Source organism: Lynx rufus, unplaced genomic scaffold, assembly GCF_022079265.1.
Source record: "Lynx rufus isolate CCGP_SWC_20201006 ecotype Redwood Valley unplaced genomic scaffold, mLynRuf1.p SCAF_36, whole genome shotgun sequence".
In the NCBI taxonomy this organism is placed as follows: domain Eukaryota; kingdom Metazoa; phylum Chordata; class Mammalia; order Carnivora; family Felidae; genus Lynx; species Lynx rufus.
The window spans coordinates 1,749,437-1,777,349 of record NW_025814852.1 but is presented as its reverse complement, the minus strand read 5'-3'; the positions used below and the strand labels follow the sequence as shown (position 1 = coordinate 1,777,349).

The following is a 27,913-nucleotide window of genomic DNA, read 5'->3' as shown; positions in this document are numbered from 1 at the left end:
GTGGCCACCTCATGCCCTGGGGGCCGCGGGGCTTGGCGGAGGGGGGGGGGGCTCTCCAGAAGGGCTGGTGGCGGGCCAAGGCAGGGGCCTTTCCTGCGCAATCCTGTGGGTGGGCTTGGCTGTGTGGGGGCTGGACCCTCCCCATAGAAGGCAGTGATGTCACTTTCCCACCTTGGGGCGCAGCGAGGGCTGGGTGCCCAGGGTTGGGCCGAGCTGAACGCCCCCAGCTTTCACCGCCGGCCCCCGGCCCTGCCGGGGTCCCTGTCCTGGGCCTCTGTCCTGTCCTGCTCTGTCCCTGGGCCTCGGAGCTTGGAGTTGAGGGGTGTCACAGCCCGTCCCCACCCATCCACTGCCCCTGCCTGCTCAAGACTGGGTGCCGGCTGGGGCTGGGGGGCTGAAATGCCAGGACCTGGCGGCTCTGTGTGGGGGCACCTGGCCTGCCTCCGCTGCTGTGTCAGGTTCCAGGCTGAGACCACCTCGCACCTTCTCTAGCCTGGGGGAGGTGGGAGGGCCGAAGGGCTGGGAGGGACCCCTCCCTGTGGGAGAGAGGCTGGGACTGGGGCAAACAGGTTCCATCATCCCAGGACCACCTCTGGGAGGACGGAAATGTCCGTGTCACTGGTAAGCCCCACAGAAAAGCCGTCAAGGGGCCTTTGGGGACTTAAGGGAGGGAACAGCGTCTTCACATTTGCCAGGCAGGATGGAGCTGGGCAGGGCAGGGGGGGCGTCACAGAGGGTTTGGACCCAACAAGCTGCAGCCTGGGGCAGGGGGAGAGCTGGGCCTGGGGCAGGGGGAGGGCCAGGCCTGGGGCAGGGAGAGAGCTAGACCTGGGGCAGGGGAAGGGCCGGGCCTGGGGCAGGGGCAAGGCTGGGCCTGGGGCAGGGGGAGGGCCAGGCCTGGGGCAGGGAGAGAGCCAGACCTGGGGCAGGGGGAGGGCCGGGCCTGGGGCAGGGGGAAGGCTGGGCCTGGGGCAGGGGGAGGGCCGGGCCTGGGGCAGGGAGAGAGCTAGACCTGGGGCAGGGGGAGGGCCTGGCAGCCCTAGGGGAGGGCCTGGCAGGCCTGCGGGAGGCCGTGTACCACCCGGGGGGCTGCTCTAGGACAGGAGCACAGCCACCCTCCAGGGCAGCCCTGACCTGAGCCTGCCACCCCGGGAGGGAGCCGATGTGGGGGCTGTGTGCCCAGCGTCTGCCACAGTGGAAAGGGCCAGAGGGCTCGGAGCCTGTGCTCAGCCGAGGAACGGGCTTCTGGGCAGATGACCGTGAGCCCTCCACCCCCCCACCCCCCCAACCCGGCCCCGAGTCCAGGAGCGGGGGTGGGGCCGGGCTGGCTGCAGTCACAAGGCCTTAGGTGGCACCAGGCTGGCACTGCTGCCGGGGCTCGGGTCTCCCGCCGACCTCCTGCTCCGGGCTCCCGGCGAGGTCGACCCGCTGTTCGTCCATCCGCTTGGCCTGCACCCTCTGGATGAGGCTGAAGAAGTCCTCGTCGGGCATGGTGGGGCCTCGGGGCAGCACGTCGGGAGGCGGGCAGCGCTGGTCGTCGATCCTGGCGGACTGGGCAGACACAGACACGGGGGTTGGCCTTGGAGGGCCCCCCCCAGCAGCTGGGCCAGTGCTCGGCGGCCTCGGGCACCACTCCCAGGCGGGGGCCGCTGTCCAGCCGCAAGGCCGGCTCGGGAGGGCCTCCCTCCGTGCACCTGTACCATCAGCTCCGCGGGCACACCAGCAGCCCCGGCCCCGGGGGGCGAGGGGCCTCCCCCCAGGCCGCCCAGGGGCAGAGGGCCGAACGATGCCCGCCAGACACGGGGTGAGGGGACCGCCGGGCGGCCTTCCCGTGCCGCTCCCAAGGCCCCCCGATGGTGGTGCGTTCAGGAGCCCCGCGGACAGGACCGGGGGCTCCCGGCGCCCGACGTGCGGAGGGGCTGGGGCTGGCGTGGGGCCGACGAGGCATTTGGGCTTCTCTGCAGGGTCTGGAGCAGAAAGGCCGGCAGCCGGTGCGGCCATCGGAGCCGGTGCGGCCGGGGGCTGGGGGCTCTCCGTAGGGCCGGCTTTGAGGCTCGTCGGACTCGCCCGGGGCCGCGCCTTGCTCGGCTCTGTGGAACGAACGGCACGTCCGGAAACGGCAGCGGCCCACACAGGCCACGCGGCTGCCCTTCCTGCAGCCGTTCCACGGGCTTCCTGACACCGTTGCCTGCCGTCTGGCCTTGCCCCAGCCGGGGCGGGTGGGGGGCAGCGGCAGGTGGCCGGACCCCACAATGGTGAGAGCCCTCCCCGCTCGGGGCTGACACCTGGCCCGAGGCCACCACGTTGGGGACCCGGTGCTCCCCCCCAGCTAGAGCTCCTGTACTGTGAGGGGCGGCTGAGGACGTCCGGGGTGTCCTCTGGGGGGTCCCGGGAGGGGCCTCAGGTCTGAGCACTCACAGGCACTCAGTTCCCATCCGGCCCGAGACGGAAGGACCAGAGCCAGCTCCCGGCGGGAGGAGCCCCCGCCCAAGACGAGGGCAGAGGGGCGCCGGGTCACCTCGGGGCTGGGGTGGGGGCAGGCGAGCGAGCGCCCCCAGCCTCCCCCGACCGCAGGCCCACCTGGCACTTGATGAGCATGTTGAAGAACTCGTCCCCAGGCTCCTGCGGGTCTCCGTCGGCACGCAGGTGTCCCAGGTTGTTGTGGGTGATGCGGAGCCCAGGCAAGCTGCCTACGTTGGCACGTTGGTCGTCCAGCCGGCGGCTCTGCGAGCTGGCGATCAGGTCGAAGAACTCTTCGGTCTGCGGGGAGGCCGTCAGCGAGGGCCGGGCTGTGGGGGACAAGGTGCAGGGAAGGGGACCCCACGAGGCGGGTCAGGCTGGAGCCCAGCCCAGCCCACCACACTCCTGGGCACACGGGGCTCCCAGCGGTGGCTCCGCGGACCCCGGACCCCGGCTGCTCTCAGCTGCCTCTGCCATTTGCCCCACACCCGCTCGGGGGCTTCTAGAAGGTGCCGGAGGAAAGCCTTGCTTCCCACGCCCGCTCCGAGACGGAGATGCCCTGACACGGTGTTCCGGAGGGCGGACATGATTACACACTTCCCGGGACGCAGCCTTGGGCGAGCGGGGGACGAGGAGCTCACGGTGACAGGGGGCCCTTTTGCAGCTGGTGCGCCCGCCCCTCGGGAGCAAAGGCTCAGGGGGGCACGACGGTGGAGGGAGGGGGCTGAGCCTGGCCCAGCCCCCCTCGAGGACAAGAGGAGCTCTCTGGGTGGAGGCCGGGGCACTCACCGACCCTCTCCTCCAGGCTGGGGGCGGCGGTGGCCTCGGCGGCCCCGGGCTGACCCTCCTCCAGGGGACAGCGCTGGTCATCCATGCGGCTGCTCTGGAACTTGCTCAGCAGGTCAAAGAAGCACTCCTCGTCGGAGGACGGGGCCCGAGGGATGCTCTGGGGGGCAGGGGCAGTCAGCGCCGGCTCTGGCCCAGCCCCTCAGACCCCTGCACACCCCCGAGGGAGCCGCGCGGCCTGGGACAAGGTTGGGACCCTCACCCCACCTGCCCCGCCTCCGCCATCCTCCCAGACGTGACATTGCCACCCGCCCCCTACTTGCCCCAACGCGGTTCAGCAGCCGCCACCGCCCCCGGCCCCGCCCCTGGACACTATCACACACCGTGGCAGCCCCCGCAGTGAGCTCCCCTCTGCCCACGCCTCTGGGGCTCTGGCACCCAGCACAGCACTCCCCAGCGGCTGCTGAATGAACAAATGAAGGAGCGAGTGAGTGACGGGGCCCTCGGCAGGCAGGGAGCCTCACGGGCCATTTTGTATATCACACTGGTCTGTACCAGGGTCCTGGCAGCAGTGACGGCGGACCCAGAGGTGCCAGTGACATCAGGTCAGATCACCAAAGGCAAGGAGCCAGAGCTGGGGGAGGTGAGGCCTGCTGTGTTCCACCCTAGTCCCATCCCTTCTGGGGTTTGGGTCCTAGACCAGCGGACAGGCCCAGAGGATGCAGATGTGCAGGTGTTCAGGCTAAAGCACCCTCCGCGTACTGGCCAAGGTGACCGGGATCTGCTCTGGATGGCGGGGGGGGGGGGGGCAGAGTCTGGACATGCTGGGAGCACAGGGACTCTGGCAGGCACTGTCAGTGTTCAGCCTGGGTGGCAGGAGGGCTGACCCTGGGGCGACCTGCTAGGTCCAGGCAAGCCCCACCGATGGGACCAGGGAGGGGCAGTGAGAAGCGGGAGACCGGGCCACTGGGCCTGCCTGCATCCCGGTTGGCAGGGGGACCTTGGACAAGCCCCCTCCCACGCTGAGCCTCGGTCTACACATCCATAGGAGAGCAAGCTGGAGGCACCGGTGTCTTGGCCCCCCCAAGGGCAGGCGCCCCCACTAGCCTCCCCACGTCTGCTCCAGAGCCCCGAGTGCTGACTGACGGATGGGGTGGCTTCCGGAGATCACCTTGGCTGCAGACCGGTGCCTGCCCCACGTCCTCCCTGCCTCCAGTGTCCCCCGCCCGGCCCTGTGCTTCCCCCTCTCGGCTGGGGAAGAGACCACACAGCAGAAATGTCACCTAGCGGGGCCTGGCTCGGTCCTCGAATTCCCGACGACCCCTCGCCAGCCCGCTGCAGACACTGAGGGAGGGGAGCTTGCACACCTCCAGCCAGGGGCAGCCCCGGGGACCCCACGAGCAGGCCCAGCCTGGGCTCCCAGGTTCAGAGCCGGGCTCAGGCTGCAGGGTCACAGGGGCAGGGAGGGACAGCAGAGCGGGTGGTTCTGTGCGTGAGATCTGCCAGCAGGTGGCAGCTCGGAGGACAGAGACAAGAGCCGGGCTCTCAGGCCCCCTCCCCCCCCCAACCTCCTGTCCCAGCAAGGCAGGCTTAGAGCCAAGGCTGGGGGTGGTTCAAGATCCCCCCGACTCACGACTCTGCTCTGCTGCGCCCCGGCCTAAGACCCCACAGATCCCAGGGCACAAGGCACCGAGGGCTCAGGGGGCACCCCGGCCAGGGGGCTGCACTTGGTCAGGGCCTCCTGGGGGAACTGCAGGCAGGATGGCCAGGGCCCAGCATCAAGCTCCGCACTGGTGGGGGCCGCACAGGTGCCTCCCCCGGGGAGGTCGCTTGGGGCCCCAGACTCAGCCAGGTGTGGGGGTAAGCACAGCACCACCCCACCGCAGGGGACAGTCGTTGCTCCTGGCCCCCGACCCTGGCATCTGGCCCCAGCTGGGGCCCCCCCAGGTGGACTGTGGGCCGGCAAACAGAGCCAGGCCCCTCCCGGGAAAGAGGTAGCCCTGGGACGCCTCTTCTCTAGACACACGGGCCCCCAGCACTCCTCCAACCCCCCGTGGGCTGACCTCGGGGCTCAGGGGCACCCCTGAAGTAGGGCGGTGTCTGCCCAGAGGCTTCTCGGGGGCCCCAGCAGCACAGCAGGGGGCTGGGCCGAGAGGGCCCCATCCAGAGACAACCCCACGGCAGAGCCATCCTGGGCCACCTGTGAAGGGCTGGCGCTCCCCTTGTTGGGGGGGTTTGGGGCTGAGGCCGCAGGTGCACAGGGTGAGGCTCCAGACAGCAAGGAGGCCCCGCCCCCCTCAGGACAGCACCCCGGTCCTAACAGGACACGCCCCCACCTCTCCTCTGCCCCTGCCTCTGGCTCCTTCTGTCTCAGGGGGTCTCCGAGCCCCTCCTGCTGGAGTGCCAGCCCGGGTCTTGCAAACCCCCCCGCGCCCCCCAGGCCCAGGGCTGCCCCCCTCCAGCCCCCCAACCTTCTGGCCGGGGTTCCTGAGGCCCCAGGCCCCGAGGGGCGGGGGAGGTGGCCGGACTGGTGCACCAGCCCAGGAGGAGAGCTCCGCTCTGCCCCCATCCTGCTTCCCACCGGCCCCTGTGCTCCCTGAGCCTCCCCCTGTAGGGGACCCCACACTCACGCTGGGCACGCAGCTCCCTCCAGCAGCAGCGACCGGGCGCTAAGCGCTGTCTACTGTGGGGTGCTCCACCATGCAGTGCCCTGCCGCCTCGCTGCCCCTGTTGGCTCAGCGCTTAAATAGGACCCGGGGGAGGGCCGTCCCCGCCCCGGCCCCCCCACTGCACTCACTTGCTCCCGCGGCCGCGCACGAACACGCGCACGCACACACATGCACACGCGTGCTCTGCAAACACGGAGGGCTCCTGCTGGGGCCTACGGGAGGGGGGTGGTCATGCCAGAGGGGCGAGGAGGACGGAGCCTATCTGGAAAGCGGTCGCCCTGCTGACGGAGGGGCCCGGCTTCCTTCCAAAGCCGAGTCAGCCCAGGAGAAGCCGCCTCGTTCTTCAGCCCTGACTCCCCAGGCTGCTGAGGGAGCCAGAGGGATGCTTTCCCAGGGGCAGGGGCAGGGACCGGGCGGCCACCACAGCCCCCGCCACTGGCCACGAGATCCCCTCTCTACACTGGGAGGTCTGTGGAGTCTTGGCCTCTGGCCTGCCGGGGGCCCAGTGGGGGCCGGCCCTGGGGTGGGTGGGGAAGCTGGCTGGGGGCGAGGGCAGAAGGGGGAAAGGTGGAGCCCCCTGGGGCCCTCTCGGTCCCGCTCCTTCTACAGGGAGCTCAGAGCCCCAGGAGGAGGGCCGGCCCGCAGTTGTGTCTGCAGGGCAGGGGGAGGTCTGGGTCCGGGCCTCCAACTGGGGCCAGGCTTAGCGCTCATAAAAATTTCCTCCAAAGGCGCCCCCATTGCCCAAAGAAAGCCCTGCTGCCTTCTCAGAGGGGCTGAGCGGGGGTTCTAGGAGCTGACCTTGGAGCCCCAGTTCCACCATTGCTAGCTGTGCGCCCTCAGGCTAACTTCTTTGCTGCCCCGTGCCTCAGTTTCCCCTCTTATGGCTGTTGAGCCCTGGCTATTGTTTCTGTTTGGTAGACGCACCCCCCTGCCCCCCGCCAGCGGCAACGGGGACACGGCTAGGGCCAGGTTGCCACGTGGAAAAGGCTGTCCTGTTCCAAAGCCCCCTGTGGCTCCCTGGTAGCTGGGGGTCCTCCCCTGCCAGGCCCTTTCTGGATGGACCCCAACCTTTGGGTCTAGCCCAGCCCTCGACCACACCCAGTCACACCTCCCAAGACCCCCAAGTCCCCATGCGCTGGTGGCAAGGCCCCTGCACCGCTCGGCTGGGGGTCCCCAAACGCACAGTGCGGGCAATAGCCCCACCGTCTGGGGCCTCCGTGGTGGCCCCGTCTCCTCACCTCTCACTCTACGGACACGGGCTGCCAGGTAGTGCTGGGGGTAGATGGGGTTGGCGGAGGCCCCCCCCCCAGGCTCGTGGGAAAGATGGGTGTAAAGCAGCCATCGGGGGGCTAAGAATACCAGCGCGGCGCCCACGCCCCTCAAAGGCTGGGAAGGTGCTGATTAAGCCCTCAGAGGCAATTATTTTTAGATCGAGTCCCAGATATTTGGACCCAGGCGTTCTGCACATGGGGAGGGGGGATGGTCCAGGCTGACCTCTGAACCTGGACTCACTGGGCACGTAGGTTTGCAGCCTGTACCTCCCAGACCCTGACCCGCTTCCAGCAGCCCAGACAGGCCAGCCCAGCCTCCTGGACACAGTGGGACACCTGCCAGGCAGCAGGAGGCCCCCTTCCCTCTGTCCCCCATCTGTCTGACCACCCGCCCGTCCATCCCTCACCCATCCGTCCCCCCAGGCCCCGTCCGTCCGTCCACCCCTGTGTGCTGCACACCCGGGACAGGGCTGCTCCCCGCAAGCCCGCCCTCCGGAGCCCCATCCACAAGGCCTCCTGTCCTCAGTGGCCAGGGCCTTGCGGAGGCCGGACGCAACTGGCAGAACGCAGAACGCTGTCTGCGCTAAGTGTCCTGCACCGTCCATGGGTGCCATGTCCGCCAGGCCCCGAGGCAGCACAGGGCCGTGGCCTCTGCCCCCGGAGGCGGCCCAGGTCGGCCGCTCGGGAGGGCACCCGAAGAGACGTCACCTACCGTGCGAGGCACCTGCACGCGGACGTCCGCGCTGTCCAGCGGGGAGTGGCCGCCCTCGCGGGGCCTCTCAGCGGTCTCCAGCCCCTCCTGGTACTTCCTGCTCCTCATGGGGAGAGGGAGCATGTCCCTGCCCGGCCCCCGCCACTCCCCCAGCTGGTGGCTGTCTCCATTCTGCTCCTGGGGAGAGGGAGGAGGCCAGGCATCGGTGGGGGCTGCAGCAATCCCCAACCAGTGCTCCCATCCCAGGACCCCGAGCGGGGCTGGCGGGAACAGGGGCCCTGTCTCACAGACGCACCCAGGCCCTGAGGTGCCTCAGGGAGGAGGAAGAGAGCCTGAGGCCCGGAGGCTAGGAGGCTGACCCCACACTGAGCAGCCCTGAGCCTTGTCCCGCCACAGACCGCCCCAGGGGCACCCGCAACAAAGCCCAGCACACGCCTGAGGAACCAGAGGCTCGGAGAAGGGAGCTCACTCCCCCAGGGCTACACAGCACCCACCTCCGACAGGTACAGAGCGGGCCCAGAGCCTCCCCCTGCCCAGCTTCTGACTGGTCTGCTCTGCCCGTAACAGCTCTGCTTCTCCCGGGGCAGAGTCTCGGCCGACAGGGAGCAGGTGGGCACGGGGAACGGCTGGGACACTGGGGACTGTGGCTGGGTGGGGGCTTGGGGGCCTGCAGGTTGCGAGGACCGTGGCTTGTCCCCCGGGGGGGGGGGCATGGCTGGTGGGCCCCTGGGGTGACTGGGAGGAAGTGGGGCCTCGTGGGGGCCTCTCTGGGGGCGGATGGCTGCTCCAGGGTCTCGGGCTGCAGAGAGGGCGCTTGCCCCCCACGGCGGGGACGGGGGACAGACGGGAGCTGGGCTGGGAGGCGGCCGTTCAGCACCCATCACACCTGCCTCGTCAGCCCGCTGCCCACGCCCCGGCCGCCCACCCTGAGCCCCACTCACCCGTTCCAGGGGGAGCCTCAGCAGGCCCCAGGTCTCTGCACTCAGCCTCTGTGTCCTCTTGGGCCTGGCACCTGGAAGACAGGGGGCCCAGTCAGCCTGGCACTGACCCAAGAGGCGGGCTGGCCCAGGCCCGGGCCCTCCGGAGGGCCTGCACCCTGGGGCCCGCAGATGAACCGCCAACGTCACCGTCTCCACGGAAGCAAACGCAGTGTCTGCACGACCTCGCACGCCCCGCCCGGCAAGCAGCCGAGCGCGGAGATGGGCTGACCCTGTAGGGGCCCGGCAGGGGGTCTGGCTGTGCTGCCCCCGTGCCCGCCCTTAAGGGACTCCGTTCACCCCCCACCCTGCACGCACATGGGCAGCCCAGATCCTCCCAGGAGCTGAGCGCCCCTCTACCTGCAGACACGTGCTGGGCACCAACCGGGTGCCCCAGGGGCCCTTGTCCAAGCGTGGGGCCGCATGAGGCAAGGAGGCACTGTGGGTAGAGCGAGCAAGGCCTCTAGCGTGGGCAGATGCCCCAGGAGTCATGTCTGGGCAGCACTGGACCTGGGACCCATTACCCTCCCTCGAGCTCAGTACCCCCGTCAGACTGAGCCTGCCCCACACAGGGGGCCCGTGGGAAGCAGCTTCTGGCGCCTGGCACGTTGTGGACACCCACAGCCCACGTCGCGGTGACGCCTTGCCCTCTGGCTACCCCAGCACTGAGCTCACTGGTGACGCCGTGCCACGGACAGCACGGGGCACATGCCCCACCAGCGGCAGCGAGGCCGGGCAGGGAGCCCTCAGCTCGGCCCCCGACCCCACCTCGGGCCCCCGGCTCTGAGCCCACACCCACTGCCCGAGACACGGTCCCCAGAGAGGGGCCGTCCAGGAGGTCAGGCATTCAGACCAGCCCGAACCAAATGCCCAGGGAGTCCTAGGAACGGAGGAGATGGTGTGGGCGGCTGGCCTCCAGGCTCTGAGGAAGCTACGCCCTGTTCTCTACCCCCCAGAGGCCGGGTAGAAAAGCAGAGATCTTGGAGGAGGGGCTTCTGCGGCTGCTGTCCAGGGAGGGACAGCAGGCAGCCGCGTGGGTCCAGGACTTGGGGCTGCCTGCCGCCCCTCCCGCCCCCCCCCCAGCAGGGCCCCATCCCCCCAGCTTTGGCCACGTGGTCAGCACCGGGTCTGCCTCTGCCCCCTGAGAACGGCCCCTGGCCACCGGGCCTTGCCCAGGTGTGCAGCCGGAGCCTGACCCCGTGTTGTGAGGCCCCAGGAGATGGGGCAGGGTCCCCACTGCCCAGCCCTCCCCAGATCAGACAAGCAGCTCTGAAGGAACAATGTGATCATTCCAACAGCAAACTGTCTGGGGCATCGCCTGGCCCGGGGAGTGATGGGGGGACAGCCGAGCGGCCCTGTGCATGGCCCTGTACTCACCACAGCCAGCGAAAACCCGGCCCCTTTCTCGGCCGCCCCCTGACACCCGGGGGGTCTGACTCGCCTTCCCCACTTTGTCTGCTGGGGCCCGCCTGGCTGGACCGTCAGGCCCGGGCCGTGGCGGAGGCTGAAATGTTCCTCTGAGACACAGCTTGTGTCCGGCTCCAGGGCGGGTCCCCTCGTGGCCCTCGGGGCCCGGCTAAATGCACCCTCTGTGCGGGCTGCGCGCGCACTGGGGCATTCAGGCCAGAGCCACGCTGGCGGGCTTCCCGCTCCACCCACCCCAGAGGGGAAGGTCTGGAAACTTCCCTGAGCACCACCCCACTCCCGCCTGAGTCTGACCAGAATCATTTCTGTCCCCACCAGGCTGGCCAGGCCCCATCCCGCCCCTCCTGCATGCAGCCGGCCCGCTTAGGCGCACAACTCAGCTTCTAGCTGCTGGGCTGTGTCCCTCCAACTCCTTCCTGCCTTCAGTCTCAACTTCCAAAATCCTGGCAGGTCCTCCTTCAAGACAGATCCAGAATCCGACCCCTCCTCGCCTTGCCGGGACCTGAGTGTCACGTCCCTCACCCGCCTCTCTGCTCTCTTTGTCCCTTATACATGCTGGGGGCCCCGGGGATGCCCATAGGGCCTGGGTGAGATCTTCTTCCTCTGCTCACCCTGCAGGGCCCCTGGCATGGGGAGGGGCTTGCACAGGGCAGAGGTTCTCCCGCTCCCTGCTGCTCCTCTTAGCCAGCCTTACCCAGGCCTCAGGGCCTTTGCATGGCTGTCCTCCGCTCAGGCTCACTCCCTTCTCCCCTTTCAGCCTTTGCTCAGAAGTCACTACTATGGGGCAAACGTTTGTGTCGCCCAAATTCCACACTGAAGACCCCACCCCCAACGCGATGACATCAGCGAGCGGGGTCTTGGGGGTGATTAGGGTTAGCTGAGGTCATGAGGGTGGCCCCGGGGATGGGGCTGGTGCCCTTATGAGAAGACACTGGGGAGCTCCCTCCAGCCCCACACCACCCCTGCAAACCGGGAAGAGGGCCGTCACCGGGACGGCCGTGCGGGCACCCTGCTCCCGGACCCGCAGCTTCCAGAGCCGCAGGAAGTGGCCTTTCATCTTTGCAAGCCGCCTGGTGCGTGGTGTTCTGTTCCTCGGCCGAGCTGAGGGCGACAGCGGCCTCCACGCGGCCCACGCGGCACGCCCACCCGGCCGCTCGGCTTTTTTCCTCCCCAAGCGCTTGCTCATTCCCAGGCACGCCTTGTTTTTTTGTTTATCGCTGTTTGCCACATACTGGTCGTTTCTGGCTACCTTTGCCGGTTACGCTCCCCGGTGTGTCCCAAGCCTGGCTTCAACGGGGCTTGGCACACCAGGGGACCTGGGAGGCCTGACCCAGTCAGGCAGCAGTGTCAGGACTCGTCCTGGGGCCTCTGCTGGGATGGGGGCTGCAAGGCTGCTGAGGTCAACCTGTAAATTGGGTCCCCCAGCTGCATAAAGGGCCCTTGTTTTATCGGGAAAGAAAACCCCTTGGGTCCCGGCCTCCAGGACCAGCCACGGTCCCCGCCCACCGCGGTCCCCGCCCACCGCGGTCCCCGCCCACCGCGGTCCCCGCCCACCGCGGTCCCCGCCCACCGCGGTCCCCGCCCACCGCGGTCCCCGCCCACCGGCCCCAGGCTTCTTCCCTCCCAGAAGCAGCCTGAGGCATCTTCCCTGGGCTCCAGGTCGAGGGCTGGGTCGACACCCTTCCCTGGCGCTCACCTGGTCCCCCCTTCATCCGCCCCCCCGACCCCCCCCCCCCCCCCCCCCCGCCAAACGGCCAGGCTCGACACACGCCAGTGCAGCATCCCCGCCCCGAGGGGCAGTTTCCAGGCCAGTGCCCACGTTCAGTGTGCACTGGACAAATGAGTGGGTGAGTAATGCCACCCCCGCAGGAGACTCCTGGGGCGCTCTGTGCACAGCAGCCGCATCCCCGGGCCTGGGGCCCCCACACCTGCCTCCGTGGCCCGGAGCAGGCTGCTCTGGAGAAGGGCCTCTGCCCGGCCTCGGCCGGTGGCCCAGCGCTGGCAGCCTGGCAGGGAGGGGGCTTCCGGGGGCCCCGGCTGGGAAGGGTCTGGGCACAGGGCAGAGCAGCAGGGCTGGCGTGGGAAGGACAGAAGCTGCCTTGTTCCCGGCACAGCCCAGCCCTCCACCCGTGATGCGCCCCCCTTTCCTCAGCTCGGAGAACCTGGAGCTGGCCGCAGCCCCGGGGAGCCTTTCCAGAAGCCCTCGGGGCCGGGCCCTGCCCCCACCCACTGCTGGGTGTCGCAGAGGGCGGCCTCACAGGGCCAGGGGCTCCAAACAGAGTTGCCCACCCTCAGAAAACCCCCGCCCAAAGGGAGCCACCGTCTTGTACATCCTGGGGCAGGGTGGGGGGCAGAGGGGGGCCCTCCCCCGTCCCATCCCCTGCAGCCACATCACCCCAAAACAAGGGTGGCTGGGGGTCCCAGAAACCTTCGCACCCTCCCTTCCGTCTCAGCCCCTGAGGAGGGGTGGGGACACGTGCCTCCCCTTGCCCAGGACAGGCATCGTTAGAAACCCTGGAGCCTCTCCACCGAGGCCAGGTGCCACTTCCCGGGGCCTCATTCTCTGCAGGCCTGATGGGCTCCAGGTTGGGGCAGGTGGGTACCCCTAAGGAACACAGCCACGAGGGGGTTGGGGCCAGACTCCCCGGAGCCTGGGGTCGGTGCAGGCAGGGAGGGGGCAGCTAGCGCCCTGTGCGGAGCCCCACACCCGCCTGCAGCCACGGGGGAAGCCAGCTCGGGGTGGCCCCCCAGCCCCCTATTTACCCATTTGCTCTGCAAGGAACATCCCGCCCTGCGTGCCTAGCAATGTTCACCCACATGGGGCCACAGGCAGCCCGGGACTGAGATCAACATAGCTGCCTTGGCTGGTCCCGGGCTCACCTGAGTAGCGCCCGCCCGGAGGGAGGCTCTACATCTCTGGCTGACTCAGCCTCCCCCTCTGGCCCCCAGGCCCAGCTCTGAGCCTGAAGTGGGGGGGGGGGTCCTCAGCCCTTAAGGGGATGGAGCACGGAGGGAGGGGCAGAGTGCCCCTCCCTCCTCCTCCTAGCCAGGGGATCAACCCGGGGGGCTCAGAGTGACTTCAGGCCCTCGCTGGCCCAGAGACCGTGAAGCACCAGCCCGAAGGCCTCCCGTTCAGGACACACCTTCGCCCCCACCGTCCCTGCCCTCGAACACCCCTTTCCACCCCCTGCTTCCCAATCTCGGATTCCTAACCTGACCTAGGGAAACAGGACCCCTCGTCTGTGCCCCGAGCACCCTGGACACCCGGTCACCCCCCACGCCCCCGGGAGCTCCAGAGCAGGGCGGAGAAGTGGTGCGGACAGACACCCCCCAGCGACGGGGGCTTGCCACCCTCACTGGGCAGTTCTGTCACAAGGGCTCCTGTGGGCAGAGGCCACCTCCCCGTAGACCTGCACCCGGAAGCCCAGCACCGTCCCGAGGCCCAAGCCTTGAGCTCTCCGGGCGGCCCTCCCGCCACACCCCTGCCCACCCAGCCCCGGACTCACCTTGGGCCTCGTAGCCGGCCAGGTCGGGCTTCTCCGTGGCCGCGGGGCTGCTCAGCCGGCCCAGCACCAGCTGCAACTGTGCCACGTTCATGCGGGCCGTGAGCTCCCCGTTTCGGTCCCCGATCTGTAGCCAAGCAGGGCCAGGTTGGGGGCAGGTGGGCTGGGGGACTCCTATAGACAATCATGAGCCCTGCGCCTCCCAGGGAACCAGGCCTCCCTGTGCCCCAGGGGCGCCCCTCACACCCCAGAACGCTGGGGGCGCCGCGTGAGGCCCTCCTTCCCGAGTGCCCTCCCGAGGACAGGTGGTCTGGTCCAGCCTCCAGCTTTCTCGGCCCCTTGGAGCCTCACGTGCACCCCTCAGGCACCCCCACCTCAGAGCAGAGGCTCAGCAGGGGCCGAGAAGTGCAGAGAAGTGAGGTGGGCCCCGGGCCGGGCCTCGAGTGGAACTCTGGGGCTGCTGGCGTGCCCCCACCCGTGCTCAGGGGGCTGTGGGGCCGGCCCTGCTGGTGGCCCCGGTTGGCAGGGGGTGGGGGACTCTCCTGGCCCGAGCTTCCCTGCTCCTCCCCACCGCCTGGGCTCCGGAGGGTCCCACCCACAACAGACACGGGTCTGGGCAGGTGCTGGGCATGTGCTGGAGGGAGGTGGCCGTGCCGCTGGGGCCAAGGAGAAGGATGGGGCGGAGGTAAGAGGGCCAACTGGAAACCAGGGAGCCGGAGGTCACCCGTGATGCCCTGTGGCACCCGGCCGTGGACCACCCTGACCTCAGTAGGAGGGTCCTGCGTGCGGACAGGCTCTCAAAGACCCTGCCTACCGTCCCCAAGGTGTCCATCTGGAAGGTTCCAGGGGAAGAGCCCCAAGGGCAGCCTGCGGTAGGTCATGCCCACCTTGCCCTGCCCACAGGGAACGCCAACACTTCAGGTGGAAAGCAGGCCACCGCTCCCCTCCCCCCACCCCCTGGCTACACCAGATAAGCTGCCATCAGGCGTCTGCAGGCAGGGGGTGGCGGCCCCCCCCCCCCCCAGTGCACATCGGCAGCCTGGAAAGGACGGAGGAGCAGGCTGGGCGAGAGGCGCCCTGCCTGGTCCGAAGGGAGCTGAGCAGCACCGGGGGGCGGGGGGCCTCCGGCAGGGGGGCAGGCCTGGCTTACCTCCTGGGAGATCTCCAGGTGCTTCTTGGCGAAGGTCAGGGCCTGTGCCGGGCTCCCCATGGACACGTAGGCATTCCCCAAGCTCCAGCACGCCCGGCCCTCTCCCACTCTGCCAGGGAGGGAAACCGAGTCCACTTCTGCAGCCCCCAGGCCGTCAGGCCGGTCCTGACGGGAGCGCAGCAGGCCCGGCCTGAAGTGCCCGCCTCGGCCTCCCTCGCCCCCTGGTGGCCGGCGAGGCTCTCACCCCTGCGGCTCCCTCCACCCTCGGGTGCGGGGCAGTCCCTCGGGTCATTAGTCTTTCAATTCGGGTGAAAATCACAAAGCGTAAATCTAACGGATTAAGCGCGCCTCGGCGCGTGGCACTGTGCGTGCTTCCAACCCACGGCCACCGCCCGCGATCCGCTTCCGAAACACCGCCCGCCCCCACCGCGCGCGCACCTGTCGGCCAGCTCCTGGGCGATGAGCAGGTGCCGAAGGTGGTACTCGGCCGAGCGCTCGTAGTCCTGCAGCAGAGTGTAGGTGTTGCCCAGGCTGTAGCAGGCCTGTGCCTCCACCGCCTGGTCCTTGAGCTGCCGGGACAGCTGCAGCGTCTTCCTGCGAGAGGGGGAGGCTCAGCCCCAGCGAGGAGGGCTCCGGGAGCCCTCTCTGGGGACGCGGCGCTGCTCACAGCCCCCAGCCGAGGGGTGGACGGAGGGCGGGGGGGGGGGCAGCGGTCCGCCAGCCCCGGGATCCCACCGGGGTGTCTCTGGAGCCCCGTCACCGCTGGACCCGCACTGGCCAGTCACCTCCCCACCCCGAGCCTCCGCCCTGCATGGGGGACGGGGGACAGCACACCCCAGCCCGGGCTCCGGACGCACGGGACCTGGTGCTGACGACCCGGCTTGTGCCCGGTGGTCACCACTCTGCTCCTCAAGCCAGGAGGCGGCTGGCAGAGTATCCTCCCAGGAGCCCATGCGATCTCCACCCTCTGGGTCCACACACGGAGGATTATACCCGCACTCCAGAGGTATCGTGGGGCGCAAACACAGCTCTGGGGCTCCCCCAGTAACTGGCACCGGGAGGCCCTCAGCCGCGGTTAGCTGTGTCCCTGGCACAGAGCGGGCTTCTGCCCGCACTTACCGAGTGAGGGGCACCATAGTCCTTCCTGTCCCCGGCAGCCCCAGGACCCGGGCTTTGTCAGTCTGCCCTTCCAGGCTGTGGCCCAGAACCCCCCCGTCTGGCCCCTGGAGAGGCTGGGAGGTCAGACCCGCCTCCCGACCTTGGGCTGGTGTCCAGGGGCCCCCTCCCCCGAGCTGGGCGGGTGGGGTTGGGCAGGGGTGGGGGCGGGCGGGCAGGCCTGCCTACTTGTAGTACTCGGCGGCCACGTCAAAGCGCCCCAGGAAGATGTGGGCGTTCCCCAGGTTGCTGTACGCCCTCCTCTCGGCCGCCTTGTCTCCAAATTCCTTAGCAATGGCCAGGCGCTGGGGACACAGACCCGAGGCCCGGGTGGTCACGGAGCAGCCCCGGGACCCGATGTGGATGGCGGGGGTGGCCTCCCCGCCCAGCGTGGCCAGCCCGAAGTCTGCACGTCTGGCGAGAGCAGCCTGGGACCCTGAGCCGAGCCCAGACGGAGCGAGGCAGCTGGCCCCCCACCCCCGCCCCGCAGGGGACTCACCTCCTTGTGGAAGGTCGTGGCCTCCACGAAGCTCCCCAGCAGGTAGTGTGTGTTGCCCAGGTTGCCATACGCCCTGCCCTGGGCCGCCCGGTCGCCCAGCTCCTTCACGAGGGACAGGTTCCTCCTGGGGGTTGCATCTGTCTGAGCCGTGGCCCTCTTGGTGCGAGGGAATCAGGGGCTCATGACCCACCCGCCCGGCCAGAGGGGATGAGCAGGCAGCCTCCGCTCAGCTCCTGCTGGGAGCGTGCCCCAGAAAGAGGGCAGCTTGGGGTTCTGGAAGAGTGGCTCTAGGGAGCCACTAGAAGAGGCTGCTGTCGGAGCTCCAAGGCTCAGGTCAGGGGCTCCCCGGCCCCAGACTTCGGTTTTCGGGTGCAGCCTCTGTCCTCCTGCACCAGCATCCCCCCCAGCACAGAGGCTCAGCCCAACATCCCCGCCCTATTTCCAGCCAAACGTCTTCTAAATGCCACGTGTGGCTTTTGCTCGGCCGTTTCCCTGGCCCTCCGCGCTGCTGTGCGTGACTCATGTGCGGGAAGCCTAGGAGGCCTGAGGGTGGGTGGGGCTGGGGAAGGAGAGCCGGCCTGGCTGTCACCATGCGGGGGTCTGCAGAGAGGCGATGGGGCCAGATGTGGGTGCTCCGTGCCTGGGGTCCCGCGCCCACCGCAGCGGCTCGGGAAGCGCTACGGCCAGACCCCGGCCCGTGGTGCCCCCGCCTGCCCCACTCACTCATAGAACTCGGAGGCTCTGCGCAGTGGCTCCCGGACATGGGGCGGCAGGTGCCCGGGGTCCTGTGCGGCGTTCCAGGAGAGCTGCTTGCCCTTGGCGTGGTACACGTTGCCGATGTTGTACAATGCCCTGGCCTCCCCGACCTGAAGGTGGCACCGAGGTTGGCCCTCCGCAGACATGGCCCCCGAGGAACCCCCTGGCCCCAGACCACTGTGCCTGCAGTTCCCCAAAGGCAAGGACTTGGAGGGGGCCGTCATCAGGTGCAGATGTGGGAGTAGGGCCGGGACCCCAAGAAGGGGTGAGGCGTGTTTGCACGTGGCCGCCACCCTCCGGGCACGGGGCAAGCGAACGCTGCCTCCTGGTGGACGGGCCCGGCACCTGCTCCCTTGTCATCTACACCATCAGGGCGGCCAGGTCCCTCTCAGAAGCCCGGGGGAAGGAAGGCGCGCTTGGCCCACACGCCTTGAGCTATGACCTGGGGCCGGCCGTCTTGTTCCCCTGCCCGGGGTCACGGGGGGGGGGGGGGGGGCGGGTCACAGAGTAGGTCAAGGGTCCGGCACCAGGCGGGGTCCACGGCTGTTCTACCCTGGCTGCCGCGCCACCCTGTGTCCCTCTGGAACCGGAAGGAGGGACGAGGGGTGCTGGCGGGTCTGGGGGAGCTCACATGGAAGACGGGGGCCGGGCCTCAGCCCTGCAGGTGGGGGCTCGGCAGGCAGCCTGGGAGCGGCCAACCTACCTTGTCCCCCTGCTCCCGGGCGACGTCCAGGTGCCGCTGGCAGCACACAATGGCCTCGTCAAAGCGGCCGAGCACCTTGAGTGTGTTACCCAGATTCCCGCTGGCCTTGGCTTCCCCCATGCGGTCGCCGATGGTCCTGGAGGGCAGGAGGCAGCGAGGAGCCGGACTGAGGGCCGGCCGGGACCCCGAGCCCAGCAAGGAGCCCAGACAGGGGTGGGCGAGGCCTGGCAGGACCAACCCGGGGGCGACTGGGGGCGATGCCGGGCAGGGGTCTCGCCGACGGCAGGCGAGGTCCCCTCGGGCAGCCCCGGGCAGGGAGCCCAGCTGGGGATCGCTTCTCTGCTGGGGCCCAGCCTGTGGCTGTCGGGGCTCAGAGAGGTGCCCCGATGGAGACCAGGAGAGTCAGGGGGGCCTGACAGTGGGAGTAACTTTGGACACACCCGGCGGGTGCTGAGGACACCACGTGCGGCTCACTGGCCAGGGAGGGGCCCGTGGGCAGGGCTGGGGGGAGCCCTGAGAAGCTCCGCTCCCACCCGGGATTGGGGGGTCCGGCTGCCGACGGGCGGGGAACAAGCAAGGGAGGGTGTTCAGGGACGAGAGCAGCTCAGGGAAGGTCTGGAGGCCAGAGGGGAGTGGAGACGCTCAGAAACACAAGTGGTCGCGCCCCCCCCCCCAGTCCCAGGGACAGGCACCCACGTGAGGACATACCCGGGACACCCATGTGCACACACATGCACACACACACGCCTCCCCTGAAACACAGCCCCTGGGGGCACTTGCCAGGCACCGCCCCGCCCCCTCCCCCTCTCCCAGGTCGCGGGCGCCCTCGGGTTCCCTGGACCCCGAGCTCCCGGCACTGCCTGTGCTGTGACGGCCCCTCCCCGAGGCGGGCCGCGTGCTCACCGGGCCAGCAGCAGGTCGTGCCTGTGGTACTCCAGCGCCCGGGAGTACTCCTTCAGGTAGAAGTAGGCATTGCCCAGCTGGCTGTAGATGGCGCTGAGAGTCTTCAGGTCCTCGGTGCCCACCTGCACCGCTGCCTCAAAGAAGGCCGCGCCCGCCTTGAAGTCCCCGGCCTTGCAGAGACGCTCGCCCTCCAGGGCCAGCTCCAGGCACGAGGTCTCCATCCTGGGCAGAGAGAAGGAGTCACAGCCTGCCCCTCACGCAGTCACGCAGGGGCCCCGTGCTCCCCCCGTCATCACTGGGACCACGGGGCCCTCGGGTGAGGCCACGCCTGTTCGCACAGACGTCGACGTCTCTGGAGAAGTGCCCAGAAGCACGTGCAGGGTCCAACAGCGTGCCCATCGCCAGGCTGGCACCTGTGCGGCTCACCCGTGCCCGAACCTCACCGCACGCCCCTCACGACCAGGGCTCAGGGGCCCCCGGGCAAACGCATGAGTCCGTGACTACGGCCAGACCCTCAGCCCACGACGGCCAAGCTCCAAACACAGCCTCCCCTCAAGGCTCAGCCGCCCGGGGCGAAGGGCCTCCCTCCGCCCCCCGCTCCGGGACCTGGTGCCGCGTCAGTCCTCCAGAGCAGCTACAGTGGCCCGCGACAGCCCTCGATCCTCACCAAGGACAACCAAGGCTCAGAGAGGTTCAGGACACCAGTCAAGGCCACAGGGGCAGGACCTGACCCTAGCCCCTCCCCCGTCCCACATCCTCTGCCGTCACCTCTCCGGGGTCACGGCTCCGTCTGAGCTGTGGGTCAGCCCGCCCCCAGAGCCGAGAAGCGTTCAGCTGCTGGCCACAGCTGCCCGACGGGACAGCCGCTCCCCCACGCCCAGGGCGCTACTGTGGGAGGGCATGACAGGACCGTGCCCCAGGGTAGACCCAACCCCTGGAACACTGCTCCAGACTCCTGCCCATGAGCCCAGCCCAAGTCCACGGGCCCAGGGCCCCACACCACCGCCAACGCCTTGGCCGGAGGCCGGGCCAGCCCTTCATGCCTCCACCTTCGGGCAGGGGCTGCAGAGAAGCTGTCCCTTACCCTTGGGCTCTGCCAGCCCATGGGGTGGGGCCGGGGCCCCCCAGCTGCTACCCCGGGCTCTGTTCACTGGGGCCCCATGGCCCTTGGGCCTTGGGCGAGCTGCCCTCAGGACATGGCTGTCAGGGGAGCCTCGTGTCTGGGGGTCACTCGATCAGGCTGGCCCTGGTTCCGGCCCTCCCTGCTAGGGGGCCCGGGGTAGGACACTTCATCACTCAGAACCTCGGCCTCCTCCTCTGGCCTGCTGTGGCTGGTCCTGTGAGTTCCACGCTCAAGGCCTGACCCGCTGCCCGCCCTAGGGCGGGAGAGCGGTCAGCGGAGGACACAGCACACAGATACCATGGGGGGGGGAGCGGGGCCCCAAGCTGGAGGGGGTCCCCGGCAGGTGGTGGGAGGAGCCCAGTGACCATACACGCACATACACGCAGCCCTGGAAAAGTGGGAGACGTGTTTTGCGTGGCCGAGGGCCAACCCAGATCACCGGAGTCCGTGGAAAGCCCACGGGTAAGTGAAAGCGCCCACGGCAAAATAGCGCGCGCACCCCCGGGGAACTCGCCCCCTCTCTGCGTTGTTAGAGTCCGCGGTGAGCAGCCGTTCCTGGGGGACAACACGCAGGGCCCCTCGACAGATCCACGAGCTTTGTCTACGGCACTGCTCCTCAGCCGCTCTAACCAAACACGCCTTTGATGCAAAGCCCCCCCTTGCCCAGCCTCGACCCCCCCACGTCGGGGCCACGCCTCGGGGGGAGAGCGGGCTCCGGGACCCCAGCAGCGCCCTGCCGCCCCCAGATTCAGGCAGAGCCCGTGTGGCCTGTCAGAGAGCGGGGTGTCGGAAGCTCGGGCCTCCTACCCACGACGCCCCGGGAAGGGCTGTCGGGAGCCTAGCAGCCGCCCCCCTCCCACGGCCAGGGCCGCGCACCGCGCTGTCTGATGCCGGGAACGGACCTCTTCGCCTGGGTGACTTGGGAGGACCCGGGGCTTGGGTGTGAGACGTTGGTCTCAGAGCCAAACACGCCCTGCTGGCTCTGACAGATAGGACGCGGGGAGTGGCCTCCCCACCCTGCTGTCCCTGCCTAGCTAGAGACAGGCATCGCCACCGCCGCGAAGGAGGTTTCTGGTGTGCGAAGGGCCTGGAGGTGGGGGGTGCACTGATGAGGTGTCCAGCGTGGCCATCCCGAATCACAGATTGGGGGGGGGGGTCTGACCCGGGCCCCGGCAACGTGAGGAGGCCCCCTGGAGAGACACTGGCCGGCGTCCAGGGCTGGAAGCCCCCGCCCCTCCACTGACCCCAAGAACCTCCCACCCGCACCTTGACCCCCGGGCCGCCCCCCCGGCCCCCCTCACCTCTTCCTCTGCAGGTGACGACGCATCTTCTCCACATACAGCCATAGCTCCAGGCCCACGGGCAGCAGCAGGGGGCGGGGGCGGGGGGCACCATATACCACTTTGCACACGGCCTTCTCTGCCAAGCTCAGGGCCACGGGCTGGCCCTCCGCGGGGGCGGCCGGCATCGCGGGGCGCCAGGCCTCCCGCCTGGCCGGCCAACTCCCACCCCGCCTTGGCCGTTGGTCCTGGGGACGCGCCGGCCTCATGGTTCCCCTGTCTCCCCCCACCCCAGAGTGGTGGGCTAAAGGCTCTGGCGTCCCAGGCTCCAGGAGACCCCAGGTCCTCGGGCAGGTCGTCCGGGGCCTCCCGGGGGCTGAGACGGATCAAGGGATCAGGGCGGCTCAGAGCTCAGAGCCAGGGATCGTCAGCAAGGAGGGCAGGGCCTGGGGTGGGCAGGCGGGCGGGGGCGAGACTCTCGCCGCCTGACCACTCGCCCAGCTCAGCAACGGGCTTTGGGGTGGCAGAGGGCTCCAAGGCCGTGCAGCTCTAGCCCCTGGGAAGAGGACGGGGCACAGCTCCAGGGTCAGAGGGAACTGGAGAGCCAGGATGGGCCCTGCTCCCCAAAGCCCCCCGGAGTCGAGGAGAAGGAGGAACCCGAGAACCAGAGGAGGGTGGGGGGGCCCGCCCGGTGTAGGGTCTCAAGGCCAGCCTCAGCCTGTGGGCCCTGCAGGCCCTGCTCACTCTGGCAGGTGGGGTCTCGGAAGGGGCTGGGCAGGTGAATATGGAGGTGGGATATCCCGGCTACCTGCCCGCACACAGGAGCGTCCAGACCGGGCACCCTCCTCCCCGCCCTGAGGCTTCTGCCAACGCCACCCGTCCACACCTCAGGACAGCTCAGCCGAGGGGCACAGGGCAGGGCCCGGATCACCTCCTCCTTACCCAGCTCCTATTAACAAACTGGACCCCCAAGCCCCACACCCTCAGAACCACCCCAGGGCCCTATTCCACCAGAATGCAGGCCACCCTGTCTTGTCTCCCCTGAGGCCTGCCCCGCCTGGCCAGGTGCACCTCCCTGCTCATCGAAGAAGACTCCAGAGCCTTTGTCCCCCAACACCACCTGCCAAGCCAAGGGCCACTGAGAGCCCCATCCTCAGGGGCTCTGGGCGGGGCCGGCTGGAGTCCTCAGGGCCCCGGGGCCGAGGTCTCAGCTCCCCACCAGCCTCACCGCCCCGAGCCTGGGAAGGGCAGCGCTCCCACCTGGGAATAGATGCCTCATGGTCAACCTGTAATCTTCCAGCCCCCAAGGAGGTCAGACCCACACTTCTGGGACCAGGCTGTGGGGGTCCTGCCCACCCAGATGGGGCCACAGCCCCCTGCACAGACCCACTCGGATGCGGTGGCTGCCCTTCCTTGCAGGGCCGACCAGGCCAACTCTCCCAGTGGCCAGACCACAGTGGCCGGGAGGCGGGATACCGTCTGCCAAGCTCCCGCCGCCTGCCCACAGGCTTACCGGTTAATAAAATGGTATCGACTCCCCAGGGGCCAGTCTTACTGTTCCAGCCACCGCATCATGACCACACCCCTCAGCCTCGCCTGGGCATCCGAGACAGCATCCCAGGAGAAGCCATCAGCCCGGCCACACCCGGACCAAACTGCCCTGCTCTCCATCAGGGCTCCCGTCCCCGCCTATGTGCCCCACAGACTCTGTGGGGTCCTCCGGTGCTGACCACCACGGCCGGTCTGCAAGCCAGGCCCCCGGCTCCCGCTACACATGACTAACTGGGGGCTGTGTCCCCTTAGCCCCACTCGCTGCTAAACATAGTCACCGTCCTTCTTCCCTGGAGATGTCACCCACAGGCTGGGCCACTGGGCAGAGGCCCCAGGGCCCCTGCCCACCCCCTCCCGTTGCCCCCAAAGCAAAGCCACACTGACTCCCTTTCACGTGGGGATTTTGGGACAGCGCGGGGCAGGCAGCGCGGCGGGAACAGGAATTGCGGGTGGAGGGGCACCTAGCTCGGGAAAGCACCTGAGGTTGTGTTCCGAGGAAACCATGGGGCCAGGCCATTATTCCCCAGAGGCCCTGCCAGGGCCAGTGCCCGGGGGCACGCGTGGAAGGAGCCCATGGGGACGGGTGGGCAGCAGGGCGGAGCAGCCTGGGTGCCCGACCCACTCCTGAGGATGCCCCTGTCCGGGTGCCCCATGCCTGGGGCACACCTCTAGCGGGTCACCCCACAGTGGGGGTGCTCACCGCCTGCGCTCCCCTTCCCAGTTCCTGGGACCCTCAGCTGCTGGCCTGAAAGGGACAGGGAGAGGGCCACCCACAGCTTCCCCATTTCAGGGGCCTCTCAGCCACCAGCCCTCCCCCCATCCCTCCCCGAGACCCTTTCCCCCCAAACCCCTCTCCAGGCACGAGGGCCCAGGTGCGGTAGACCAGGGTTGAGTGTTATCCTCCCCAACCTCCTCTGCCTCCCCGACCAGCTCCCCTCCCGGGGCCCCGCGTGGGGACGTGCTCGGCCCGCAGGCACACTCACGCTCAGGCCCTCTCAGTGTGCATCCCAAGCCCACGTTCCCCCAGACCCCCACTTTATAAGAACTGAACTCTGGTGGGGCCCGGGTGGCTCGGTCAGTTGAGCGTCCAACTTCGGCTCAGGTCATGATCTCGTGGTCCGTGGGTTCGAGCCCGTTGGGCTCTGTGTTGACAGCTCGGAGCCTGGAGTCTGCTTCGGATTCTGTGTCTCCCTGTCTCTGCCCCTCCCCTGCTCGTGCTCTTTCTGTCCGTCTCTCTATCTCCCTCTCTCAAGAATGAACAAACATGTAAAGAAAAGAAAAACACTGAACTCTTGTCACCGGGAGGAAACTGGCATGGGAAGGGAAGCCACTGGAGGTGGGCTGGGCCTGGCCTGGAGGTCCCCCCAATCACCGTCTGCCGAGTGCCCAAAGCTGTCACGGGGCACCCACGCGCTGGGTGCCACAGGGGGGCTTCCCCGGCCCGAATCAAGGAGGTAGACAACCTTCTGCCCGCCCCAAGGTGCCGCCGTCAGTCTGTCCCCTCCAGCTAGCAGCCCCCACCTGTCAGAGGCCCCCACACACGGCTCCCCAACTCCCACCCTTCCTGCCAGCCTCTGAAAGCCCGCTCCGAGCACGAACAGCCCTGCCCACACCTGGCCGCGGCTGCACAGACTCCCCGAGGGCCTCCTCGCGGGCGCTGCGGGAGCGCCGGTGGCTGTGCACCCCAAATCTGTGCTGGGCTTGCCCGCTGGAGCTCAACGCAGGTCTCGGCCTGCCAGGATGCCAGGCTGGGCTCGGGGCCTCCCCCAGCATCCCCTCTGAGCTCGGTCCCTGCCGCGCTCCCTTGGGCCAGGGTCCTGTCCGGCATGTCCCCGCCGGGCCCCAGCACCAGCCCGCACCCCAGACTCCCAACGAGGCTGCAGACGCAGACGGGCCCCGTGAGGACCCCACGCTCGGCGGTGCAGGGGCTCCAGGGCTAAAGCTCCCCGCTCCACACGCGCGTGCACTCACACACGCAGACACACACATACGCACGCTGGGAGCTGCCGAACCAACTCGGGCCGTCCCCACAGGGGTGCTACGGGGGGGATCCCCCGGGTCAGGCCTCCAGCGGCAGCTGCCAGCAAACCCACCCGCGCACCCCTCCCCCTGCGCGGGGCCCAGGAGCCGGGTCGGGGGCCCAGCACTCAATCCTGGGACCACACAATGGGGGCTGTGTCTCTGACCAGTGGCACAGAGACCGAGGCGGGAGGAGCCGCAAGGCCCCCTACCCACCACCGGGGCCTCGTTCTACACGTGGGGGGGTGGCACCCAACAGAGGCTTGCTGCTGATTCGCTGCCCGGCTGGGGCTGGACGATCCTCCTCTCGGGCAAGGCTAGGCCCCTTGAAGGCCCAGCAGCTGGGGACGCTGCCAGGTCCCGGGGATGACGCTGTCCGGCCAAGTCGGGGACCTGTCGGGCCCCCTGGAGGCAGCCGGGCCTGCCTCTGGGGGTCGCGGTCAATGAGTGGCCCCTGCCCGGCACCCGTGCCGACTGCTCTCCTGGCCACCTGCACTCACTGGCAGAGTCCATTCCCCTCGGAGGACCCTGTGCCCACCCGGGTCGGGCACATGGCATCACGTGTGGATCACCCTCGACAGGCCCGGAGTCACCCAGCAGGCACGCAAGGCAGGTGGGCAGGGCCACCCTGTCATCCCTGACGAGAGCGCGAAGCACCGAGCACAGGGCGCTGGCATCATCCGCGAATCTGCCCAGGGGAAGGTGCCTTTTCAGGCGGGCACACGCCCACCCGGCTGGCTGGCTCCGCAGCCCGGGTTCGGGCCTGCCATCCATGAACGCAGACTCGCGCCGGGTCCTCGGGGCACAGGGCCCCACCCAAGACAAAGCCTGGTCCCTCCAGCCACGCTGCCTCCCGGCCAGACCCGGGCAGAGGGGAGGTGGTGCCAGGCTTGCGAGGCAAGCTCCACACACCTGCTGTGCCAGGCGGCCCAGCTGTCGGGAGAGCACAGCTGGTGAAGCGGGAGCTCTCCCGGCCCTGCCCGGCCGTGGGGGCGGGGGTCCCTCAAGCAGCAGCCCAGCTCAGCCCAACACCCTGACCACCCGCTAATCCCGGACTCAGATGGGCGCAGCCTGGGCTCCCCCCTACCCCCCCCACGCCCTCCCTTACCCCGTGGTGCCCCCTTCCCCCTCCCCACGCGCACTCGCCACGGGGTGGGGGGGCGCCCCCTACCTCTGCCTCCCCTCCCCCACCCCGGCTGCCCCCCCAACCCCGTACCCCCTCCTTCCTCGCACCCCCCACCCCGCGCGCCCCCCATCCCAGCACCCCTTCCTTCTCCCCCGCCCCGCGCCTCCACGACCGCCAGCCCGCAGGGAGGGCGCGTCCCCGCCACGTCGCGCGCCCGCCGCAGCCTTTGTTCCGGGCCTCCCGCCTCCGGCCGCCCGTCCCCGCCCGTCCCGCCGGTCCCCGCACGTCAGGACCCCGCCGGCCCAGCCTACCTGGAGTAGAGGCGCCGGGCCGGGCCGGGCAGCTCGTCGGCGGAGGGCGGGGCCGGGCCGGCCATGGGGCCGGGGTCGCCGAGGGCCGGGGCCGCACACCCCGCGCTCGCGCCGTCCTGCGCCTGTCCCCTGCGCGCGGTCCGCCGCCCACCGTCCACCGTCAGTCCGTCCGTCGGTCAGTCCGCCCGCCCGCGGGAGGCGCCGAGGAAGTGATGCGCGCGGGGCGCCGCCCCTCCCGCCGTGGCCGTGATGTCACCGCCGCCCGCGCGCGGGGAGGGGGGCGCCGACGACGGAGCCGCGGGTCCCTCCCCCCTGCGCGCAGGGCCAGGGAGGGGGCGGGGCCTCCGAGCGCGCGTCCCCTGCGCCGCCCCCCACCAGGGGGCACGCGGGGCAAGGGCCTGGCGCTGGCCGGGCTGCTGGGCCCGGGGTTCTCGCCGGACCTGCGGACCTGCGAGGCGCCTGGGTGGCAGTGGCCCTGCTGGCCCCCCCATCCCCGCGACAGGGGCTGTTTGAGGCCTCCCTCCTTTGTCTGGCAAATGGCCAGCCCCCCTTGGTGGTCCCCTGCCGTCCCCACCCCCTTCTCTGAACTGGCAGTGGGGTGCCCGCCATGGGGGATGACTCCCTACTTTAGAGACACCTGGCAAGCCGAGGCCTGACCTGTGCCCCAGGGGAATTCCCTGGTCTGGGAGGAGTGAACAGCCAGGAGAGCCGCACTTACCAGGACCTGGGTGGCCTGGCCCCGGGGAGCCCCCGAGCCTGCTTTGCTCAGCCCTGAAACCCTGGGTCACCACGTCACCCTCCCAACCTTGTGAAATCCAAGGACTCTGAAAACGGAAGCTCACTGTGCCCACACTCCCCCCCCCCCCCACATCGTGGCCCCGACCACCTCCTCCCCTGTGAGTTCCTGGGAGCCCTGGTAGATGAGACCTGTGGTGTGGCCTCTTCGCCACCCACCCTGGGCTCTGTGCCTCCTCGGGCCTTCTCCCAGGGCCGAGGTGCCTGTCCGGCTCGTCAGCACCGCGCCCACAGCAGGCCCTCAGCCCCCCCCCCCCCCCCCCCCCCGCCGTGGATCTCACCTGCCTCTGTCCTGCTGGCCTCAATCCCAGCCCTGCTGGTGCCTCCAGAAGACTCCAAACCTGGGAAAAGTCACTGTGCCCCACGGGACAGGGACAAGTCTGGGAGCAGGAAGTGGACTACTGTCCTCAGGAGCCCGGCCGCCCCTCCTGGGAGAGCTGCCCTAACTAAGGTCAGGGAAATGCCAGGGCCTTCTCGCTGGACCCTCTGCAGAACTGCAGCCCACAAGGCCGCTGGCTTCGGGCAAAGGCAAATGGCAACAAAAATAAACACAAGATAAAACAGAGCCTGTTGGCCCCGGGCTAGTCTGTTTTTCCTGCGGAAGAGAGGCAGCGGGAACGAGAACCATCTGTGCCCAGAGCGCTGGCAGCTCATCCTACTTGCCCTCCCCCGTGACCACAGGAGCTGGGCAAGGCCTTGCTGCCTGCTTAGGGGGTGCTGCTGGCTGGGCCGGGCAGGG

The 27,913-nt window shown here is 69.4% G+C and overlaps 1 protein-coding gene across 5 annotated transcripts; it reads right to left on the bottom strand.

Annotated features, from left to right (window-relative positions):
• Nucleotides 1-969: 969 nt before the first annotated feature.
• On the bottom strand, nt 970-27,532 carry GPSM1 (G protein signaling modulator 1). Of its 5 annotated transcripts, none has more exons than XM_047093837.1 (14): nt 26,380-26,563; nt 18,970-19,191; nt 18,067-18,202; nt 17,331-17,473; nt 16,608-16,731; nt 16,298-16,413; nt 15,392-15,547; nt 14,954-15,062; nt 13,807-13,930; nt 8,840-8,910; nt 7,899-8,075; nt 3,250-3,406; nt 2,581-2,789; nt 970-1,551 (listed from the first exon to the last, which is right to left on the bottom strand). In XM_047093837.1, the coding sequence occupies exons 1-14, from the start codon at nt 26,442-26,444 to the stop codon at nt 1,345-1,347; spliced, it is 2,016 nt and encodes a 671-aa protein (XP_046949793.1). In that variant the 5' UTR covers nt 26,445-26,563; the 3' UTR covers nt 970-1,344. The 5 variants fall into 5 exon arrangements, with proteins under 5 accessions (XP_046949793.1, XP_046949796.1, XP_046949795.1 ...); XM_047093840.1 differs by lacking the exon at nt 26,380-26,563 and adding an exon at nt 21,394-21,575; XM_047093839.1 differs by lacking the exon at nt 26,380-26,563 and adding an exon at nt 27,456-27,532 and having other exon boundaries at nt 1,495-2,090.
• Nucleotides 27,533-27,913: the final 381 nt, after the last annotated feature.